At 47.4% G+C, this 9,218-nt stretch overlaps 1 protein-coding gene across 2 annotated transcripts in view; it reads left to right on the top strand.

Moving 5' to 3' along the window:
• Nucleotides 1–8,982, top strand: part of Phactr1 (phosphatase and actin regulator 1) — a 278,883-nt gene extending 269,901 nt beyond the window's left edge. For both annotated transcript variants that reach the window (XM_028763224.1, XM_028763223.1), the window contains exons 11-13: nucleotides 3,182–3,322; nucleotides 4,308–4,384; nucleotides 5,640–8,982. In XM_028763224.1, the coding sequence (XP_028619057.1) occupies nucleotides 3,182–3,322; nucleotides 4,308–4,384; nucleotides 5,640–5,655 (234 nt within the window). In that variant the 3' untranslated portion in view covers nucleotides 5,656–8,982. The remainder of the gene's footprint in view (nucleotides 1–3,181; nucleotides 3,323–4,307; nucleotides 4,385–5,639) is intronic.
• Nucleotides 8,983–9,218: the final 236 nt, after the last annotated feature.

The raw sequence follows: 9,218 nt of genomic DNA, 5'->3' as shown, positions 1-9,218 counted from the left end.
GGGAGAGAGGGAGAGAGAGAGAGAGGGAGAGAGAGAGAGAGAGAGAGAGAGAGAGAGAGAGAGAAGAGAGAGAGAGAGAGGAGGAGGAGGAGGAGGAAGAGGAGGAGGAGGAAGAGGAAGAGGAAGAAGAAGAAGAAGAAGAAGAAGAAGAAGAAGAAGAAGAAGAAGAAGAAGAGAAAAAACAGAAAAGAAAAAAGAAAAGGAAAGAAAAGAAAAAGGAATGAAAGATTAGACAACAATCCAATTCTTATCTCTTAAGAAAGAGTTGTATGTTATCGTAGACAGAACTTTGACTACAACTGCATACCACAGTAGTGCTGGGGGCAGGACTTTTGCTTCCCACACTTCTGTCCCCAGAATGACACCTGCAACCTTACCCACTAACAGCATAGATTTTGCAATTACCCTCATTGTCTCCCCCACCCACCCATGTCATCCCCACTCACAACAAGAAAATTACCTTGCAATTCCAGCATTTCCAGTCCTCAAAGGTTCCCATAGGGAGACAAAAATAGTGACCTTGAGGGCAGGAATGAATGTTCCAGGAGACGGAGGGAATGTGAAATCCAGAAGCGGGTTTCATATCTCTGTGGCTATGCAGAACCTTGTGCCCACCTGCAGGGGGGAATACATAGCTTACCCTGGCTCTGGGCAAAGGTTCTTCCCTTGAGCCTTTATCATACCAAGACCAGATGCCAGAGCTAGTGACCGCTTATAGCCTCGGCCCTCCAGATTTCTTTAATAAAATTCTATTGAGTTTTAATACGCTAGTGAAAAAATAAAAATAAAATAAAACCCAGGGGCTGGTGTTGATACCAAAGGACCAAGTCATTTTCTGTAACTAAATTGAAAATATTAAAAAGTTATATACTAAAAATAAATACCTGCCTCCCTGCCCCCTCCCCTAAAAAAAATAGAATCGAGAGCCAGAGATGTAGCACAATGACAGACTGTTCACTTACCGAGAACAAGCGCTGGGATCTCTCCCACCACCACAACCCCAGAAAGAGCAGCCCCCTCACTGACAGCATACACGTATGCATGACGGGAGGAAGAGACAGGTTGGAAGGGAAGGGGTACACTTGGGGTTTGGGCTATACATCTGTGGCATTTGGGTCTCAGTTAATTGACTTTTTTTTTTCACATTTTGTGGTTGCGAGTGATAACTGCTGGCACCATTTACACAAAGGCCGCTGCTTCTCCCTTCTCCCAATCCAAAGCTTCCTCAGAAAAATGGACTTTTTCTCACGAAGGTTGTCTCCTTGGTATCTAGGAAGGACCTCGGGCTTTAGGTGTGGAGGGCTACATGCTCACTGAAGGGAGTTCTGGAAGAATCTGGGTAGTGTGGGATTCACATGCCTCCGAGACACCCAGGACAACAATCTGTACTGTCCATACGCATCCCCTCTCAGAACATAAGCATGAAACTGAGCTTATTTGATAGAACATGACATGACGGTGGCACAGGGTTGGGACCTAGAAAGAGCCTCTGACCTTGAGGAGGTCTCTCAGCATGTCCCCCATTCTCTCAGATTCTCCTGACAGACAGGCAGCTGGTAAAAACCAGATCGGTTTATTTATTCATTTCTTTTTTTTTTTTTTTTGAGTTGGGTGGAGGAAAGGAGATAGACTTGCTAGGGTAGCACAAACTAACCCTGAATTCACCACGTAGCCCAGGCTGGCCTTGAATGCTAGATCCTCTTCCCTTAAGCTCCTGACTGCTGAGACTGAAGGTGTGAAGCACTACACCCAGCTAGCCCAGTGTGTGTGTGTGTGTGTGTGTTTAACTTCAGAACAAACTCTGTCAGCTTTCATATTTCAAAGATGCCATATTGCTGATGCCAAGACGGACGTCATCTTAATTTCTAGCAATCTTGGCTACACAGCTCAGGAAACTGTTTTTCCTGTGACAAGCAACATGAATGCCAAAGTGGGAGCCCTCAGAAACCCCCCAGTGCCAAACCCTACAAGGGTCTAGACATGAACCAGTTCCATCATCAAGGGGCTTCCCTGGAGCTTCCTCCTCTAGCCGTGAGGCAGCCACAGGCCTGCTCAGCCCTACCCTAACTCTCACCACCAGGCACCTCTAATGGCAGCAGGCCATCATCTCAATGTACCATGGCAGCAGCACGCCGGAACATTCCAGCTCCAGCCAAGGGCATCAGTCAGAGAGTCGTGTGGCAGCAGAACGGCCAGAGTAACTGGGATTTGTTGTTTGTTTTATAGGCCAGAGCCGTAAGACTTTATCTGGCTGTCTCTTCTATTAATAGCCCTCAACAGTCTAGGACTCGGAGGAAAAATTGTTTTTAAATAACATTGGTTGAACATGAGTTGACAGAGTCATAAAGGGAGCGGTTGTTGGTTGTGTTGCTCCAGAAGAAATAAGCCTGTGACAGGGAAAGATAATAGAAATGTCAGCTTTCTGTTGTTAAAGGACGGAGGAAGGGTGCTCAGAGGGGATCTTCAGGAGACAGCTGAATAAACATGATTCCGTTCCTCCTTCCTCACAAAGTTCATTCTCCATAGTATAAATGTGACATCGATCAGCTCTGTGTTGGCTCACCAACCTTACAGCTGACCTTCCAGAAAAAGACCCTCAAAACTCCTAAATCAATAGATCCATTCCCTTATACCAGAGGCTGCAACTATTTGCAAATGCTTCTCTGTGTGTCTAAAACACACAGGCTTATATGCATCTGTAGACACATGTGGGTAGGTGTGTCTACATAATGTATATGTGTACACACACACATAATGTGCTATAAACCCATTCTGCAGACTGCACTCAATTTAAGACAGAGATGTGGTCTCATCAATCCAAATTTAAACAGAATCCTTGCTTAAGGTGTCTGTCTCCCACTTGGTGAAGGACAGACAGAGAAAATCCACAGCAGGCACCCACAGCTACACAGACAGCTGGGTTTCTTATCAGCCCAAGACAGCAGACGGATAAAGGATAGGCTTTTGGGTAGTTGAAAGAGAAAATAAAGCTCCCAGACTCTCAGAGCTGGGCACTCTGGGTTCTTCTCCCATTCCATCTTGCTGTATAACACCTAAGTCATCTTCCTGGACTCATTTTCCACTCCTACAAGTTCACTGAAGGGAACCATGGTCTCTGTTGACTGGGACCATGGTCTAAAGTCCTCTACTGACTGGGCCCCACTTTTCTCCCTCCCTGCAGCTCAGCCAAAGGCCCACGGTGGAAGAACTCCGGGAGAGGAAGATCCTTATCCGCTTCAGTGACTACGTGGAGGTGGCAGATGCCCAAGACTATGACCGAAGGGCAGACAAGCCATGGACCCGCCTCACCGCTGCAGACAAAGTAAGCAGAGGCCATGAGAAAGGGAAAGAGGCGTTCTCTGTAAGGAGAGCGGGAGCCCTGCCTCAGACCCACCCTAAAAGCGCTGCATCCCCTAAACTGCTCACAGGAGCGATCCAGATGACCTGTTGCAAAGCCTCCCAGTCTATTTGTCACTTGGAGAACACAGAACAGACACAATAGTGTGCTTACTTCCCAGGAGGAGGAAGGACAATATCTTGGTCTATTTGCTGTTGTTGTAACAGAACATTTGCAGCCTCATAATGTTATACAGAAAGGTCATTTAAAGACTCTGGAATCCAGAAAGCCCGAGGCCAGGCAGCCTCCTGGTGAGAATTTCACTCTGCTACATAACGGGACATAAATCACAGGGAAGGACACATGCCAGAGAGAAAACGTAGCAAGTGGTCTCACTTTGTAGCCATTCGATCCTCCTTTCACTGATCCTGTCCTCTGATAAAGGCACCGTCCCTTTTAACAACCAATTACCCACCCCCAAAAGCTCCACCACCACTCCGTACGGTGGCATTGAGAAATACAGGTTTGACCCAAGATTCTTCAGTTCAACCCCAAAGCATGTCAGGAGACTGTGCCCAGAAAGACAGAATAATGCAGAACTAGCCACAGAGCCATTCTTAACATGAGCCTACAGTCTTATCATTGGCTCTCTGTGTCATGACACCTTCCCAGACACCCAGTGGGAGAACTGCAAAAGGGGGGTGACATCAAAGTCACTATGTGGGCCATCTGTAGTACCACAGGATACACAGGGTGCAGAGACCTCATAAAGCTCTAATGGCCAGTTCCATTAGACCCTTCTGGTGTCACCAAAGAATGGAAGTCCCAGAAGCTTTGCAAGAGCACCCTAGGGGACAATTTTTTTTTATCCACTATATAGTCGTGTGGAAGAACAAAATTACTATTAGACATGGCAAACAGGGAGGCCTTCCCACCTCTTCAGCATGCTGACCAGCTGCTATTCTTCCAGGCTGCCATTCGGAAGGAGCTCAATGAGTTTAAAAGTACCGAAATGGAAGTTCACGAGTTAAGTAGACACTTAACCAGGTTAGTAACCGACGGCGTCCGGCTCCTGTGTCCCAGCAACACATGACGACATTTGTTTTCCCTTTTTTTTTTTTTTTTTTTGGCCTTACTTTATCTTTGTTTGAAACACAGCTGACCTGGTTTTCACTACATAGCCCAGACTGGCCAGGAACATATAGCAATCCTCCTGCCTCAGCCTCCTGGGGTGCCAGTCTTGCAGGTGTGTAGCATCACACCCACAACTGTGTCAATATTTACTCTCAAGGAAATGATCTTTTGTCGGGGATTACCGAGTGGTTTTGTGGCTCGGGCGGGAGAAGATAAGACAGAGATGGACATCAAGGTCTACTTTTAAGTTAATAAAATGAGAGCAGTGAGCAGGGTGTGTGTGTGTGTGTGTGTGTGTGTGTGTGTGTGTGTGTGTGTGACAGGCACACACTATTAGTTCCAGCGTCGGGGAGGAAGAGGTAGATAACTCTCAGCCTAGTTTGTGGTCAGCCTGGTCTACATAGTGAATTGTAAGCCAGCCAGGGCTTCACAGTAAGGCTGTAACATAACAAAAACAGAACAACAAAAGAGTTTTGAAAAAAAAAAAAAACCAAAGCCTTGGGCAAAAAATGTTAAAAATGTGAAAGACCCAGGCAAAAAGTCACCCTCTGCTTTTCAGTTCACTCAAAAATAAACTTTGACAAGTGTTGGACCACCTGAAGTGAGTTTTTATCAAAACTGAGGCCAGAGAGATAAGGGTGTTCCCAACATGCAGTCTGCAGAGGCCAAGCCTGGGCAGAATACCAACATAGCACATGGGAACCACTAAAGAGCATTCTGTCATCCTGTGCTCTTCTACCAAGCAGTCCTGTCTAATGTCACTTGGGAAAAATGAACCACAGAAGGAAATAGCCACATGGTATGTGTGCATGACGAGTTATTGACTAAGTCACTGGCTTTTCTAATCACTTCTTTGGAGAACATGTGCAGAAACAGGGCTTATCGATGTACCTACCAGCCCACTCAGACGCACGGTTAGGACCTCCATCTTGCTGCCGTTCAGGAGTCCTGGTGCAACCACTCAGCTTGAAACTCCAAAGACTCCAAGCTAAACCCTCTTAGGTCTCTAGATGAGTTCTGTGGAGTTCGAGTACTTTGGGATGCCCCTCTGTGTTTGTGTCATAGGTGGGAGGTCACACTGGAATGTCACTGTCACAGCCAGGGTTATCTGAGGATGGGAAGACACTGTTGTGGGGCCTGGGCCTTGACAAAGTTCCTTGTTTCCCAGGTTTCATCGACCTTAACAGTGGGATTACTCTTGAGTGCTCTGCTGTCTTCAAAACATAAATTTCTAAGAACCGTAAGTGCTGGCGTCTGTCCACTTCCCCATTACCATGTAAATCCGAACTGCCTTTTTTTTAAAAAAAAAAAAAAAAGAAAGGAAAGAAGGAAAGAAGGAAGGAAGGAAGGAAGGAAGGAAGGAAAGAAAGAAAGAAAAAAGAAGAAGAAACAAAAGGAAACACAATCAGGATTCTGTGTGCAGGAACACCATGGTGAGCACTCCTCAGAGCTGCTGGCACCATTTCTGCTACAGAAAGGTGTCCCAGCCCTGATCAGGGACACTGAGGATTGTCCAGAAACTGCCTCATCCCCTCCATCCAGATCCAGCAAGCGCCACATTGGTTCAGTCTTCGGTGAACCCCTTCCTCACAATGGACTGTTGCCTGAGTCCAAAGAAGCCAAGAGCTTGGTGTGGGAATGGCTATGTGAAAGTTATAATCGCTGCCCTTCTAGACTCAGCCAGACACATGGGTTCCAGATGGGGCATCTACTTTGGGGGCCCTTGAGAGGGGGATGTTGGGAAGGGGGTGATGACCTCTCAGTTCCCCCCCCCATACACACACACGCACAGGCACATACACGCACAAACATGTGCACACACAAACACACATGCTTTCTCTTCAGCTTTGTCCTGGGGGAGCCTGTGCTGGCACTTTGACCATAAGCATGTGTGCTATGGGCATAGGAGGCTAACCCTGAGCAGCTACTTTGACCTCCGTCCCAAACTGAACTGCCTTCCAGAAGACTCTGTTAAGGATAGTGGCCGTCTGCTCAGTTCACATTCATTGACCAGCTTATGTTTAGAAAGCCCAGGGTCATGGGTACTCTAACGCTTAAATTCCCTTGCCAAGGTTCCCTGTGATATTCATGAGTATGAACTGACCAGGGGGCTAGGGTCAGAAACTCCATGGCCCACGTTTTTCTTTGGCCCTGTAACACTCCTGGGACAGTGGTGATATGGCTTGGCAGTCAATAGCTTCTGAGTACCAATACATGGAGGCCATTGCAGAGGACCACCGTCCCACTGCCATTCCAGAGCCTTCCACTCTTCTGTCTTTGCACTGAAGAGTTTCTGCAGAGAGATCCACATCTCTGCAGGACTAGCACTGGGCACAACTTTGCCAGCCATGACTGTCTCTGGTGTCCCTTGCTGTTCCTCTTACCCAGGGAAACCCTGTCCTCTCTCTCTCTCTCAGAATATGCCTCCCAATGCCCTGTTGACAGGGCCCCCCAAGGGTTGGGTGTACACTGAGGGACGGAGACCCTAGACCCTAAGGAGCCCTTCTGCAACACTGGTTTTCTCCCTAACCAAGCTCACAGACCCTTGGGTACAAAACTTCTGCCTCAACCCCCGTGGTGTGTCCAGCTTTCAGAGTCACTGGGTGATGGCTTATTCCCTAACACACCTGGCATTTAGAATGATGCCAGATGGCCAGCTTGGCCAACCACAAAAGAGTTATCCCCTTGTCAAACCAGTTGGGACCATGTTACTCTTAGGATAAGGCCTAAGTGAGGCCATTTGATTCTCTGGAGCGTTAATGGCTTCATGGCCAGTTATTAACCCAAGAACCAGAGTTAAAGGAAAGCTTAGATCGTCCCTACAGGTAGCACCATGCAACTACTGCTCTACTGGCACCGTCTGGATGGGGCACACCTCTGTCCAGAGCAAAGACAACACCATTACTGAGTCTTTCTATCATCATCATCATCATCATCATCATCATCATTTGAATGTCCAGAGAGGTATTCAGGGAAAATGTGGTAGGGATTTTAGCATTGATGGCTGTAAACACGGTCTTCCCAAAAGGCTTATTGACTTTTGAATGTGTACATGGTAGGGGGAAAGATGCAGAAATCTTTCCTTGAACTTCCCTAGGGTGACGGATAGGCACATGTTCTGGGTGGAGGTCCCTGCCTGGCCAGGCCTGAGGCCTGTACTTCCTCTAATTAGCAGCTGGGCTTCAGACTGCTGTGGTGGCCTGGCCTGACAGGCCTTCCCCAGTCAGGAAGAGTCCTAAAGACCTCCACCCACAAAGGCCCATGGCTTCCCTGCTGGTCTTCATCCTAGGGCCCTTCTGACCGCCTGGGAACAGAAATCTCAAACTCACCTACTCTCTGCTGCTAGCCAGCAGCCTTCATTGCCCCTCCCCAACCCCCCAGCATGCCCCGAGATGACTCTCCTCTTTACATATGGAAGAAATGGGACAGAATGCCCACATCACTTCCTTCAGGGTACCCTTTTGCAGAAGTCACTTGCTCAGAGTTAGGGGTGTGCCTCGCACACTCCTAAAAGGTCACCGCCTTTGGGGATGGGCTATTTCAAGTGGTTCTTACCCAGGCTCAGCAGCCTCCCCAGCTGTAGGATGGTACTTCCGCTCTCCTGAAAACCTGGACTCAGTCTTCAGGGAGCTGGAGCCACACTTCCCCCATTTCGTTAGAACAACTGGAGTGACTTGAGTTGTTTCCAAAGTTGACAATTCGACATTAATTAGGGGGGAATAAAAGGCAAGTGAGACAGTTTAAATCATCCCTTTCTGGAAAAGCTGCAGTTCTCAAGTGAGTTCATCTTGAGCCTGTACAGTCCCATCTGAGCACTGTGGAGTTTGGGTTAGCAAGAAAGGAGAAAATGAAATGTGTCAGACCTTAACATTTTTCTCTCAAAAATCAGGCATTGCTGAACCCCCATCCCAGTCCACTTCCCTGACAGAAGAGCCTGCCATTAACAAACTGGCTTTTCTAAAATCCTGATCACTTCATTACCCACACCCCCTCAAGGCCCTGCCAGGTTTTTAGAACGTGAGCCTTTCTGCCCTGGAGAAACCAAACCACTCAATGGTCAGTGTGAGGAGACACTCCGAGTTTCTTTTTCTCCTGCTTATGAACATGTATTTGTACCTTTGGAATGAGCATCGTGGTGTGTCGCTTCAATGAATGGGACCCCAGATTCTCCCTGTGCACAGCCAGTGGGCAGATGTCACCTTTGGTGACGTCTTCCTCCCATGAGTCTGTTCCTCCCCGAGCAGGTTGCTTTCTCCAGTTGCTTCCTGGTGTCTGTACATAGTTCGTCTTTGTATAGGAGTGATTGTGTTGACCGTCGATCCCGTGCCCTCCTGGGTTCTAACTTAACAGATGACGGCTGTATGAGGAAGATACTGTACATAGAATATAAATTAAACTGGATCTCTGTGGCCTAGGTTTTGTACATACAGAAACTGCATGGTATTTAAATTATTGTTTCTCTCTGATGATGTATGCAGTTTCTTTAAAAACAAACCAAAAAAAAAAAGGTTTAAAAAAAAAAGCGTTGACTACTGTGTTGTTTTATTGTCTGGCAGCAGGGACCACCAAAAATAGTTGGGCTGGGGAAGGGTTGGAAAAGGGGGAGGGAGGGAGGTCACCAGTTTCTGGGGAGACCAGCAAGCTCATGTTTTGGGCAGCATTCTGGGTGGAGGGAGCAGCATTGCTGCACACAGATTAACTTTCCAGAGTGTTTGCATCTTCAGCCATTTTTGATATTTCAAAAATC

The sequence above is a fragment of the Grammomys surdaster genome, unplaced genomic scaffold, assembly GCF_004785775.1.
Source record: "Grammomys surdaster isolate TR1022 unplaced genomic scaffold, NIH_TR_1.0 137, whole genome shotgun sequence".
Taxonomy (NCBI): Eukaryota; Metazoa; Chordata; class Mammalia; order Rodentia; family Muridae; genus Grammomys; species Grammomys surdaster.
This window is presented reverse-complemented; position numbering and strand designations above follow the sequence as displayed.